Genomic DNA, 15,038 nt, shown 5'->3' with positions numbered 1-15,038 from the left:
GTAATTTACTGCGAGCTCTCAAAACCGGGAGGAGATCGCTACCGAACGCAACTGATGGGCCTTAGTCGCGCGCTAAAAGGAAAGCGGCCACAATATCAAGAGCGACATGACAAAGTCATCCTCCAACACGACAATGCTCGGCCTCACGTCGCAAAAGTGGTCAAAAAGTACATGGAAACGCAGAAATGGGAAGTCTTGCCCCACCCGCCGTATTCCCCAGATGTCGCCCCTTCTGACTTCCACCTATTCCATTCGATGGCACACGGCCCGGCAGATCAACATTTTCAATCCTTCGAAGAGTTGGAAAAATGGATCGTTTCATGAATAGCGTCAAAAGAGACACCTTTTTTCGAGCCGGGATCCGAAAATTACCGGAAATATGGGAGAAACGGACGGACGATACTTTGAATTATACATCTGTAAGCACTTCTTCGCAACAAAGCTTTTAAATTTGGAAAAAACGGCGGAAGCAAAGTTGTACACCTAATACTTTGGGACTACTAGTCCCCGATTTCCGCTTCCGAAACCACCGGTAATAGTGAAGGAAAGTTCCAACCGATTATCACAAATTATAATTCAAATTAAAGCTCTCAGTGTTTTAAAAGCTACTGTGCTTTCTCGTTCAGATCCAACATCCGGTTCCAAAATTATAAGGCGATGAGTGTCAAAACTTCCAAACTGTCATACAAAATGATGCAAAACCGATGCGCATCGGTACGTGCTGATACGGAAGAAGAAAACACCACCGTCTAGCATACAGTGTGCTTTGGTCAATTTTGTATAGCGTGCAGGGTTGCCACATTTATATCCAAGGATGGCTTTTATCGTATCAAAGAACGCTCTCTACCAACTCTTTCAACTACAGGATTCAATCAGTGCCAATATATATTTAATATTTAATATTGTGTCTAAAACTCCGTACATGAAATTCATTGAACTAAAAAAAAGAATACTGAGAGCAACCGTCGCGACTTGAACCGAGAATCATTGGATCGCAAGTACGTATGTTAATCGACTGTGCCACAGAAGCATGCATCTGCTTGGCTGGTAAAAGGTGCATTTAAATTCATACAGTCGCACCTGTCAGCAAAACGCAAGTTACAGTCGAAACCAGTAAAATTCAAGCTCATCTAACATTAAGTAATTACAAATGAGATTTTCCGTCATTCGACAAATTAGGTCTTCATAAATAACATCGTATGAGGGATTAAGTCACCTGTAAAATTCAAATTTTTTTGGTGTGTATATTTATAACTGTTCAAAGAATTGAAAATCACTTTGGTCATAACTGCTCACAAATTGAAAATGTTAGGGTAATTTATATCCAAAGAAAATTTTTGATTTTATTGCAATTTGAAAATAAAATCTTGACAGAATCTTCTAGTGATGTTTTTGAAAATATAAGTAATATGAGAAAGCCTTAATTACACCACTAGGTGGATTATAAAATGTCTTTTCCAGTAACTTACCTTCTCAAATATTCGTTGGAAAGCTACCGTCAGTATGTGCCATTTAGCTGAAGCGTAGACATTGCTATGAAAATGTTGAATTTTTAAGCGAATAGTTTTTTTGAAAAACAAATGTACGAAGAACCTGTAAAATTACTCGACATTACAGCCATTTGCCATCGCTAAAAAGCAATTGAAATGGTTCGAAAAGTAGGAAATTGGGTGTCGTGTGAATTGAAGCTAAGGGACGTCGAACGCCGTTTCTTCACATGCTGGCAACTGCTCCAACGGCACCAAAGAAACAGCTTTTCATGCATCGAATTGTTACTGGCTATAAAAAGTGGGTCCATTACGATAATACAAAACGTCGGGTAACGTATGGATACGCTGGCCATGCATCATCATCGATGGCCGTACAGAATATTCATGGTCTGAAGGTTATGCTCTGTATATTGTGGGTCCAACTGAGTGTGGTGTATTATGATCTACTGCAACCGATTGAAAGGGTCATAGGGGAGGTCTACCGATGAGAATTGATGCATTTCAGCTGAGCTTTGCAAGAAAAACGGCCGATAGACACGATAAAGTAATTTTGCACAGTCAGTAAAAACGTACTTAGAAACGCTCAAATGGGAAGTCCTATCCCAGTTACCGTATAATCCAGACATTGCTCCTTCCGATTACCATTTGTAAAAATAAATGATCAATTCGTTGATTGCGGCCGAATTGGTCGAATTTTTCAAAAAAGGTATCCGTGAGTTGCCAGAAAGATGAGAAAAAGTAATGATTGGCGATGAACAATACTTTGAATATTGAATTTGTAACCATTTTTGTCAATATCAAATGTCAAATTTAGAAAAAAACGGTCCAAACTCATTTATACACTCAATAAAATTAAATAACGAATTAATTTTATCTACTTCATGATATCGGAAAGATTCACAATTTGATTTGTTTCCGAAATAACGGCTAATGTTTACACAATTTCGATGAAATGCAGTCGTGCAAATTTTATTGACTTCTTAGTTACAAGTTAACAAAGACGATTGAAAGCAACAGAAACATACTTAACAATGTCACAATGACATTCATTGTAAAAGTGACAATAAATTACCCGCATTTTAAGTCTAGAATTGACAATCGAAGCCCCATTAGTTTATTGTGACCACCTCATATCGCAGCTAACATACACAACCATATAAGTCCATCCTTCGTTTTCAACCAACTAACGTGCGGCGGAAAAAGGTATTTAATATTTTTATTTTGTTCTCTTCAGTACACTGTTCGAGAAATTCTTGTGATTTTACATCTTATAAGATACACGAGAAGAAAAGGGAAACCACCCACAACAGTACATTTGACAACAACACCGATGATGAACCAATGAATGATGACAGGAGTCGCGAACAAAGTGCCCCTCGTTGGATGGAAATGGTAGCTCCTCTCCCTAAGAAAAATGGTTACAACAAGATCCAATAACAACATGGCTCACTTTGTACGCGAATAGAACTGAATAAAAAAAAATTAATAAAAAAACTTCGGGTGGGCACAGCGTGGAAGGCAATGCTTTTCATTTTATGTAACTGTGGTCGGATCGATTACCTATTCCGTAATTTTTTTCCTGCAATGGAAAATCCGTTTTTTTAAATTATACGGGAAACCATTTTCAATTCTCATGCAGTTGAAAAAAGGACAGGAAATCAGGTACAGTTAAAAACATAACGCTGTATAATTTCAGAATTCTGCACTCTTCAAATTCAAAATAATGTGAAAAGCAAAGGTTACTGTCAAACGATCGTTGAACAGTTGCACTAGATTGAAATATTCCAACATAGAAACGATTAGTTTTCCTATTCGAACTTATTAAACATTTAACATTTGGCAGATAGCAAATTATAAAAATATTAACACAAGCAAACTTACCGAACTTGATGAAAATATAGCGGACAGTTCCAAATCATCTGACGAGAGGTTACTGCAAAAGAGAAGAAAAAGTATTTTAAAATTCAATATTTTATTCGTTTGCGCTCAAAACAATGTTCAAAAGTGTTATTTTCGGATAAAAATATTGAAACAAAGAATCCGAACAAAACACTGAAAAATAAATGGTTTAAAATAAAATTTTAAACCGATTTACAAAATGAAAACCATTTTTGATTTGAAAGAAATTTTGTCGCAAAAAAAGTTGTTTTTGAATTTTTTTTCGTACCCATCCCAAATTAAATTTTGTCTGTGTCCTCCAATCAAAAACCAAATCAGTGAAGGTCATAACTATCTCAGAATTCAATGACGTTCAATAAATGCGTAGATTTGCAGGACCAAATGCACCTCGGACTAAACTAGGTGCATTTACCCAATGGCGTACGTTTGTTAAGCATATGCTTAAAGAAGGCTATACCTTCTTATGTGACCGTCGATTAGAATACATGAATTCCATGTAAATCACTTGTCACTTACGACCATCAACTGACTACATGCCAATATTGAAAGATGCTAGCTACGGTAAGCTCTGTAAGAAAGTGGACAATGCACAACACGGTACGTCTGCCTCAGCTGTAAACGAACCCACCGCCACGGCAAATAACAACAATTTGACTTGGAAACTCTGCTACGATTACTCCAACAACAACCCTCCATTCTCCCTCAATATTATGAGAGTGCCTATCCCCAAAGAAAAAGAATAATAATGAGATCCAGTGATAAAAATACATACTTTTGTTATTCTTTAACTTTACAATCGGCCACGTAGGGCTCATGTTACGAGCAGGATTATGCTTGCCTTTCTCTATAGAAAGGTTCGACGAGATCGGAAAATGTCTGTGTGTGTGCACTTTTCGAAGATATTTAAACGCGCTCAATTTTTATAAGAGATGGCTGAATCGATTTTTACGACCTTATGCTCGTTTGAAAGCTACTGTCGGGCCTGACTTTTGGTTTCGGAGATATGATTGTATAAGTGATGATTCTCAGATATGACTAAACCGATTTTAACAAACTTAGGCTCGTTTGAAAGTTACTAAATCAAAATCGAAGATCAAATGACTGCGACTTCTGGTTCCGGAGATATGATGGTGTAAGTGACGTAACCGACAAAAAAAGTTCTGTTTTACCGCTCTAATATATATAAGGGTGCGAATATTTTGGGATCCCCCCTAATTTCGCAAGGCACCTTTGCCATTATATCACCGGAACCGTAAATTCAAACCTGTGTAATGAACCACTAGTAGCTTTCAAGCGACTCTAAGTTTGATGGAATCAATCTTCGAGAAATTTGAGCGCGAAAACAACAACGCGTTTGTCGTATCTCCGTATCTCTGAAATTTTCGAAATCGAAAAAAAAATTTTGATGCCAACGTCTTACGGTTCCGGTGATATAATGTCAAAGGTGACGTAAACGCCAAAACTCATTACCGCTCGATTTTCTCGGATATGGATGAACCGATTTAAATACTTAAGTTTACTTAAGTTTACGTTTCGTCTTCGACTCATCAGTGCGTCAGCAGATTATGTTGAGCTGCTGACGCAAACCCCCGGATCAACATAATCCGCTGAGCAGACGTAAAGTTAATGCTATTTGCAAGACACTTTTTTGGTACACATGAAGTGTAACGTCTAACCTGACGTCTCGAACGAAACAAGTTTCGGCTTACTAGCCGTACAGATTGTGGTAATTTGAAGGGAAAAAACCCTTCTTAATCCACCTAGTGGTGTGATAATGCCTTTCTCTTCTTTCATAACAGTATCATGAAAATATGTTTCATACTTTTATTAAATAATTTTGGACACTAATTTTGACAACAATTGATGCAGATTGATTCGAATAGTTCACAAAAGCATGCTTCAGTGTTTATGTCACACAGTCAGCATCTAAATAGCCTTCTTAGTCCACTTAGTGGAATTTTCATTTATCTTGAAAAATCACCATAGGGGGAGTACATGAAATTTTCGAAATCGAAAAAAAATTTTTGATGCCAAAAGGCTTAGAATTGCATGAAACGTCGAGATTTAGTGTCATCTCGGAAAAAAATTTTTTGAAAAAGTCGGCTTTTTGGGACTTTTGGGACACTAAATTTCGATGTTTCATGCAGTTTTAAGAGTTTCGGCATCAAAAAAAAAATTCATGTACTCTCCCCTATGGTGCGTTTTCAAGATCGAAAATTGTCAAACCTTTACCACCGGGCAGCACCCCTTAAGCATGTCCGATTTAGGTCAAATTTTGCATGAAGGCTTTTTTCGAGGTGCTTAAACTTTTAAGCACTAGAACTTAACGAAAATAGAGTTGATCCCAAAATTTTGGCACCCTTATATATATAAGAGCGGTAAAAATCAACGTGTTTTGTCGGTTACGTCACTTATACCATCATATATCTGGAACCAAAAATCACAACCATTTGATCTTCGAACTTGATCAACGGCCCGACAGTAGCTTTCAAACGAGCCCAAGTTTGTTAAAATCGGATCAACCATCTCTGAGAAAATTGAGCGCGTTCAAATACAACGCTTTTTGTCGGTTACGTCACTTATACAATCATATCTCCGGAACCAAAAGTCACAGCTATTTGATCTTCGAACTTGATCAATGGTCCGACAGTAGCTTTCAAACGAGCCCAAGTTTGTTAAAATCGGTTCAGCCATCTCTGAGAAAATTGAGCGCGTTCAAATACAACGCTTTTTGTCGGTTACGTCACTTATACAATCATATCTCCGGAACCAAAAGTCACAGCCATTTGATCTTCGAATTTGATCAACGGCCCGACAGTAGCTTTCAAACGAGCCCAAGTTTGTTAAAATCGGTTCAGCCATCTCTGAGAAAATTGAGCGCGTTCAAATACAACGCTTTTTGTCGGTTACGTCACTTATACAATCATATCTCCGGAACCAAAAGTCACAGCCATTTGATCTTCGAACTTGATCAATGGCCCGACAGTAGCTTTCAAACGAGCCCAAGTTTGTTCAAATCGGATCAGCCATCTCTGAGAAAATTGAGCGCGTTCAAATACAACGCTTTTTGTCGGTTACGTCACTTATACAATCATATCTCCGAAACCAAAAGTCACAGCCATTTGATCTTCGAACTTGATCAATGGCCCGACAGTAGCTTTCAAACGAGCCCAAGTTTGTTAAAATCGGTTCAGCCATCTCTGAGAAAATTGAGCGCGTTCAAATATCTTCTAAAAGTGCACACACACATACACACACACACACACACACACACACATACACACAGACATTTTCCGATCTCGTCGAACTGAGTCGAATGGTATATAACACTATGGGTCTCCGAGGCTCCGTTCGAAAGTCGGTTTTTCCAGCAATTCTAATACCTTTCTATAGAGAAAGGCAAAAAGTTTACTTTTACCCCCAAATTTATGCTAGGTGCACATAACCATTTTCATAGCAGCAGTTCAACATAATCTGCTGACGCACTGATGAGTCGAAGACGAAACGTAAACTTAAGTGAAAATGGTTATGTGCACCTAGCATAAATTTGGGGGTAAAAGTAAACTTTTTTCCCCTTCAAATTACCACAATCTGTACGGCCAGTAAGCCGAAACTTGTTTCGTTCGAGACGTCAGGTTAGACGTTACACTTCATGTGTACCAAAAAAGTGTCTTGCAAATAGCATTAACTTTACGTCTGCTCAGCGGATTATGTTGATCCGGGGGTTTGCGTCAGCAGTTCAACATAATCTGCTGACGCACTGATGAGTCGAAGACGAAACGTAAACTTAAGTGAAAATGGTTATGTGCACCTAGCATAAATTTGGGGGTAAAAGTAAACTTTTTTCCCCTTCAAATTATCAAATTACCGATTTAAATAATTTCAGACTCAATCGAGACTAAAATTTGGTTGTGGGTCGATTTCGAAGATCACGTCACTGATATTTCAAGCTTCGTAGATATAATCGTACAAGTGACGTAATCGACAAAATAGTTTTTTTTGTCCGCATAATTATTTCAGATAGTGTCTTATGGCCGTGTTCAAATGTATTATTGTTAAAACGCTTGATCTGAGAAATGTTGCCGAAAATGTGACATGAACGCTGAAGCATGTTTTTGGGAACTACCTGAAATTTTTGGTGTCAAAAACGAAGCCAAATTAGTGTCGGAAATTATCTAAATATAAAGGCAAAAAAATATTTTAATGAGTTATTTAGGCGTTTTTGGTACCGCATGGGTACCGGTTTCGTGGTAATGGCACATAACTATTATCTGTTTTTACGATTCGCATTCGGTTCTTCAGTGCGTCAGCAGTTTATGTTAAATCGTTAAGAGAACTACAAAACTGTATTAAATATATATATTTTAAAGTGATAACAATATACGTGCCGGATTCTGGCATTTCGCTATTAATCGCTCGTCTTTCAACCAGGTTTGAAATTGAATCCAGATGATGCAAACATTGCTTCAGGGCGGGGCTTCTTGATGGATTAATGACCCCGGAAATGGATTCACTCTGTTCCAAATTTGTTGTTAGTATTTAAAATAAGTTCTGCGCACACGAAGCGCCGCTATCTTTCTATAACCTTATGCAAAAGTACCGAGCTTATGGTACACCCAAACCTCCATTTACGTAATAATCGGGACTTCGTAAATCAAGTTATGACGAAAATAAAGTTTACGTTATTTGGAATTTTCAACGTAAAAAAAATTTACGTTTTTTAGAATTTTCAACGTAAAAAAGTTTTTCCTATGTATGTATATTATTCGATATGTATAATATAATGGATAACTATGGAACAAAAATTATTAGTATTTGCAGGGAAAGGATGTTCTAGGTCGCATCAATTTTCAAGATGGCGGCTTCCGGTTCATCGATATACGTGACAAACCATCAAAATATGGGTATTTTCGGAACGGGTTTGATGAGTACAATTCGGTAACCGATGTTTGAGGGGGTTCAGAATTCCAAGATGGCGACCTCCGGTTTATTGATATTCCATGAAAACCTTTACAATATGGGTATTTTTGGAACGGGTTAGATGAGTGCATGTCAGAAAACGATGTTTAAGGTGGTTCTGAATTCCAAGATGGCGACTTCCGGTTTATTGATGTTCCTTGAGAACCTTTACAATATGGGTATTTTTGGGACGGGTTTGATGAGTAGATGTCGGAACACCATGTTTGAGGTCGTTCTGAAATGCAAAATGGTGGCTTTTGGTTATTCCTTGAAAACCCTTACAATTTGTATCCATATTTCTCGAATTACTTGAATACTTTCACAATACGCATATTTTCGGAACGGTTTTCATTAGTAAGAGCTTACATTTTTGAAGTAGTAGCCTAATGTCTGCGGGAGATCTAAATTATAGTCCGATTAAGTAGAAAAAAATTAAAATACCAGACAAATAAGTTTAAGATTATCAAGACTGTTGAAACTGCTGAACAGGTACCATAATAAAGTGAAATTCTGGATATAAAAACTAGAGCAGATGGCTATGCCATCTGGGAATTCAGGACAACCTCAAACATCGTTTTGCAACATTCATTCATCAAACCCGTTTCGAAAATACCTATACTGTCAGGGTTTTCAAGGAATCTCAATAAACCAGAAGTCGCTATCTTGGAATTTTGAATTACCCCTCAAACATCATTTTCTGACATGTACTCATCAAACCCGTTCCAAAAATACCCATATTATGAGGGTTTTCATGGAATATCAATAAACCGGAAGTCGACATCGTGGAATATAAAACCATCTCAAACATCGATTTCCGACATCTGCTCATCAAACCAGGACAGTCCGAGAATGTCCCGTCGGGATGGATTAAAATAGCATCTAGATCTAGGACTGACTCAACCAATGTCCCTGTACAGATCCTATCGAAAATATCTAGGTCATGGTGAGAAGCAAATTTGTAGGGAAGCATGTCTATAATGTAAACCAGCTATCATGGGGATTGCGAAAGGATTGGTGTTCACTTTACACTGAAAACCTTTTCGAAAGCATACTTCAAAGACTCCTGACAATTCTCAATGGTGACTACAATGATTAATAATTTATATTGACTAGTAAAAACTACTCTCATTACTTTCAGAATACTTGCGTCTCCTTTCTTGTGTTTTACAAACTGACATCGTAAACTTAATCCTATCAAATGAATTTTTTTTTTTTACGTGCCATGTCAACTTTCCGTGTTTCTTACTGTGAATGATTAGTCGAACCTCTTGTCAAGAGTCATCATCATCATCATTTGAAGACCGCAGTAATCAATAGCGTGGAATCTATCATGCTATTCTGAAACAACTGATATCTTATATCACTCGTATAACAAATACAAACCAGATGGCTTGTGTTTTTGCTGTCAGTCCATCCGGAACGAATTCGTCGGAAAGTCTCAGACCGAGGAATAGGGATCGCGAGCTTAATTTAATTATCTCTCATTATGTACAGCAGCCGTGCCGATGCAGGCTGGGCAGCCGTTGTCGATTGGTGTTCGTCGAAATTTATCTCTTTATTAATCGGTTAATCGTAAAATTTAATTTCCGATTAATTCGTGTCGATTGCCATTATCAAGTCCGTGACTGTGTGGGGCGCAACAACGTAAATATTACCTACGGTGCCCGGCTATCGACGTCGGCCGGCGATAATTTAATTGATATTTTTCCACTACCGAATGACGACGACGCGATGGTTCGTCTGTAGAACTACAAGACCCAGAGCACCAGAGAAAGTCACCTCATTTGGATACCGGGATTGGAGCCTGAGGCGGCGAGTGAAGACGGTACGCGAATTTGACGTTAATGTTCCTCCCGGCCCTGTGGGACGCTATGGGAGGCAGAGAAGAGGAAAAACAAACAACCCACACATTGCGGTAGTTCAGTACGCGTCTAGTGGTTTAATTATAGTTTGAACTTCATGACATTCCGGGCCATGCGCTCTACAGTACGGAAATAAATTACCGCGACGGTTAGTTCATTCGGTTGGGTGCCGGCTTCAGTCAACTGTGTGTGTGTGTTCTCTCACCGTGAATTATTTTTTTTGTGTGTGTAGAAAGATTGAATATCGATAAATTTGATTTATGCACATCTCGACTGTTTCAACATTTCGCAATTAAAAACCAAAACCTGTTGACCGTAACCGATACGGGAATCGGACGAGTTTTTATGGGTTATCAAGTTTCCGTTTTATTATCCCACTCCTAGAAACACACAGAAGTTAGGCGACCCAGTGGAAATTAAAATGCCAGTAGCAGTTTCCATTCCATTACGGTTTGTTCCTGCCGACAAGATAACCGCATGTCTCGCCCAAGTCCAGGTCGTTTCCAACCTCCGGGAATAGAATTCAATTTGATATCTGCACTCACACACACACATGCGAACATCCTATGTACTGTAACAAAAAATAACACGAAAAGAATGGATCACTTTGTTCCGAACATGTCTTCTGGTGCGGGGTTTCCCCGGAGCTTGAAAGTGACAGATGTTTTTATTTTTCGAATTTGATATTCCAATATGGAAATAAAAACTAAGCTAAAATTCGATATCTTCTAGGTCTAGGTAGGTCAGCGTCATAAAATAAATACGAAACCATGTTTTGGATAGATTTTCAATAAAAAAAACTCTCGCCTGACGACGTTAAACCTAACGGAACCGTCTGCGTCTTTCGGACGCAAACTGCAGATTCGTGCACCGAAAATAACTGTGCTTCCTGTGCCACAAAATTTTTGCCGGCTTTACGGACCGACCAGTTGATTGGAAAATTATTTTTAGAGCTACTTACTCAGCCCTTTTCTCGTCAGCGTCAGCGTCATTACCACCACCACGTGTGCACGGTGACATTTGCATGGTTGGCAAATTGACAGTTGCGCTATACAGCCGGATGGATTACCGCCGCGCAACGATCCGTTGATCGATCGCTCGCGGTAAAAATTGTGACTCAATATGGAAAACAACGAATGGCGTTGTTTTCTCTGCTGGATAGTTAATTTCTTTGACGAATGGCTAGGTAATCTTTTCTAATGAAAAAAAAAAATATCAATCTGCGAGTGGTGATTTACAATCTGTTTCTAAGTAGCACTTGGAAAAACCCATTCTTTGGTTGATACTTTGAAAAAAAAAAAATGTACTGAGATTAGAGCTTGAATCACAAACAATTAGGATGCAAAAAACTGTTTTATCGCGAAACTCCATGTAAATAAATTAACCATGAAGGTGATTTAATGTATGTGAAAGGAAAAATGATGGTAAAGATTTTCCGATTTGGTTTTGATGAAATCTTTAACTTTCCTTCGAACATCCTGTTTTCGAAGCTCATTTTTCTGATCTGAGCGGCCATAGGATTTCAAATGGAAAGTCTACTCATCAGCCGGTACGCTTTGAATGTTTTTGAGATAGGATGTTTACTTTTTGAGTTATACGAAGTTTTATGTCAAATGTATTAGCAGATTATGTTGAACTGCTAATGCCACCTCACGTATCAACATAATCTGCTACGCAGACGTAAAGTATTTGCTATTTGCAAATCACTTATTTGCACCGAAGCGCAATGTTTATCCTGACGTGCCGAAAATACACGCTTAGAAAAAGTTACACAGAGTTTGAGTACTAGTTACACATTTTCAAATGATACATAGAAATATCAAAAATTGACTGGTTACCATCAATTACCATGAGTAACTCTTATTCTAAATTTAAGTTAATATAACAACTTTTTTTTATTATAGATCAGTTTAACAATCGTAATATCCATTTGTAGCAACAGGTGCTATTTTTTGTTAGTGAGATCGCGTATTTCAAGGGTGAGTTGCTTAATACAAACGGTTTCGTGTCTGCGAAAACCGGAATGATAAACTATACTCTTGTTTGCGCCATCGACGCAGATATTGTGTCCAGGAGTGCTCCGTAGCGTATTGACACACTACGCCAACACTCTGGCAAAGAATATCGTATGCAAATCATAAGACCGTCTTATGAAGTCACGGAAATTGGAATCCCAATAAAAAGCCTTATGAAATTCATACGAAATTTTTAGAAACATTATGCAAAATTTCTATGACAAACATAATTTTTCTCATATCCTATATGCCTTGGTATTACATTCCTGTAGTGGAATTTGACCTTCTGTTTCAACAGACTTTGCAGCCGATTCAGAGTGTACAGAACCATTGCATGGCTAGTGCTACGATTCTACTGACACTACGAATCCTTCCAGGTCGGGGCTCGAACATACGACAACTGGTTTGTAAGATCAGCGCCCTATGCATTGAATAGCCAACCCGGGACAAATATTCTCATATCCTGTGGAATTCATAAGTTGTTCGTATGAAAACTATAATAGTGATAGATGAGAAGTATATTGCAGACTTATATTTTTCATATTAATCTTATGAAATGGTGATTTTTTATTCATCATAAGATTTACTTTATGATTTTTACTACTCAATTTGCCTGAGTGAAGCGACCGCCACTTGATATGATGTCTTGAAGTTAGAAATCAATTGTAAACGGAATAATAAATAAACACAGTAGGGTTATTTAAAGTATTGAGTGTCAATTACTTAATATTTTAATACAATATACTTAGAAAGGAACAATTCTGACGCAAATTTGATATATGTGAAATAAAATTTCACTCAAAATTTTAGTGCTAATTAATCAATTTTTGGCTCATGTACAAATGAAGCATTACTCAGTAAATGAGTAGATTTTACCCAAATATCGTTTCCAGTGGAAGAACTCAAATTTGAGTTACTCTAAATTGGAGTTGTTCCACTTTTTCTGTAGATGAGTGGGGTCTTACTCATCTTACCTCATGTATAACGGTTTGTGTTAAGACTTACATGAGTTGGCATCACTGGGAGTACGATGCAATGCCCAAGTATTGCTGTCGAAAAAGTTTTAGTGTGTATCAAACAATGTTTCGGCAATTCCATGAGAAACTGATATACGATCTCTCAGAATTGTGTAATATTTGGAAGAATCATTCTCCATCGAAAAATATTAGACCCGTATTTTTTGCCTTTCTCATATAGAAAGGTTATGCAATCACTGTGAAAACCGACTTTTTAACCGAGGCCGAATGTCATATACCATACGACTCAGCTTGACGAACTGAGCAAATGTCTGTGTGTGTATGTGTCCGTGTCCGTGTGTATCCGTGAGTGTGTGTGCATGTGTGTGTGACAAAAAAAATGCACTCACTTTTCTCGGAGATGGCTGAACCGATTTTCACAAACTAAGATTCAAATGAAAGGTTTCATAGTCCCATGCCTGCTATTCAATTTCATCCCGATCCGACTTCCGGTTCCGGATATGAGATGATATGCGCCAAAAAAATGGAAAAAATATGCACTCACTTTTTTCAGAAAAAGTTGAACCTATTTTCACAAACTAAGATTCAAATAAAAGGTCTTATGGTCCCATAGCCTGCTATTGAATTTCATTTGGATCTGACTTCCGGTTCCGGAGTTACATGGTAATATTTTATGCACATTATTGAATATTAGAGAAAAAGTGTACATTCAATTTTCTCTGAAACAGCTCAATCGATTTTCAAAAAAAATAAAATTCAAATAAAAGGTCTTATGGTCCCATAGCCTGCTATTGAATTTCATTCAGATCTGACTTCCGGTTCCGGAGTCACATGGTAATATGTGAATATTAGAGAAAAAAATGTGCATTCAGTTTTCTCTGAAACAGCTCAATCGATTTTCAAAAAACTAAGATTCAAATAAAAAGTCTTATTGTCCCATAGCCTGCTATTGAATTTCATTTGGATCTGACTTCCGGTTCCGGAGTTACATGGTAATATTTTATGCACATTATTGAATATTAGAGAAAAAGTGTACATTCAATTTTCTCTCGGAACCAGTAAATTTCTGTACGAATGGAATATTACGTCATTTGAGTTATGAATTGTATCGTTTGTAGAATTATGTCACCTGTTAAATTCATATTTTTTTTTTCTGTGTAGTATATGGGTCTTGAAAATTATGACTGAAGTGTTTGATAAAGCCCAGCATACTATTAGCTTTATTGATTATTGTATTGTAATGTTCCACAAATGTGAGGTTGGAGTCCAAGACTACACCTAAATATTGCACAACTTTACTTTTTCTACTTTTTGATGTTCTAAAAATATGTCTACAGAATCGGTTGCGTTTTTTCTACTGAAAGTTATTGAGTTGCATTTTTTTTACATTGAGTTGAAGTAGACTTTTGCAGCACCTAATGTGAAATAGATTGATTTCGTTCTGGAATATTACAGCGTCGTTGATATTTTCAATTTCTTTGAAGAGTTTCATGTCGTCTACATATATAAGCACTTTCAGATTTTTGAGTATGAAGGAAATGTCGTTTATATGTAAAATGAAAAGAAGAGGCCCTAGGTGAGAGCCTTGAGGTACACCAGATATTACATTAATATTGGTTCAGAGTTTATATGTTTTGGAAGCAAACTACTTGTACACGATTCGTTAAGTATGATTCAAAGCACTCCAGAAGGCTATGTTCTCTGCAATATTTTTGTAGTTTGTATATAAGTAATGGTGTGTCAGTAAGGTCGAAAGCTTTACTAAAATTCGGTTTAACGGTTTTTTATAATTTGCGACCAATGCATTTTATATTTTTTTCTGGAAGCTGAGACAAT

General features: G+C 37.4%; 1 protein-coding gene across 4 annotated transcripts in view; it reads right to left on the bottom strand.

Moving 5' to 3' along the window:
- Positions 1-15,038, bottom strand: part of LOC131439010 (uncharacterized) — an 803,522-nt gene that overhangs the window by 73,093 nt on the left and 715,391 nt on the right. For all 4 annotated transcript variants that reach the window (XM_058609483.1, XM_058609481.1, XM_058609484.1 and 1 more), the window contains one exon: positions 3,372-3,423. In XM_058609483.1, coding sequence (XP_058465466.1) covers positions 3,372-3,423 — 52 coding nt within the window. The remainder of the gene's footprint in view (positions 1-3,371; positions 3,424-15,038) is intronic.

Source organism: Malaya genurostris, chromosome 3 (genome assembly GCF_030247185.1).
Source record: "Malaya genurostris strain Urasoe2022 chromosome 3, Malgen_1.1, whole genome shotgun sequence".
NCBI lineage: Eukaryota > Metazoa > Arthropoda > Insecta > Diptera > Culicidae > Malaya > Malaya genurostris.
The sequence above is the reverse complement of the archived record's forward strand: the minus strand, read 5'-3'. Positions and strand labels throughout refer to the sequence as shown.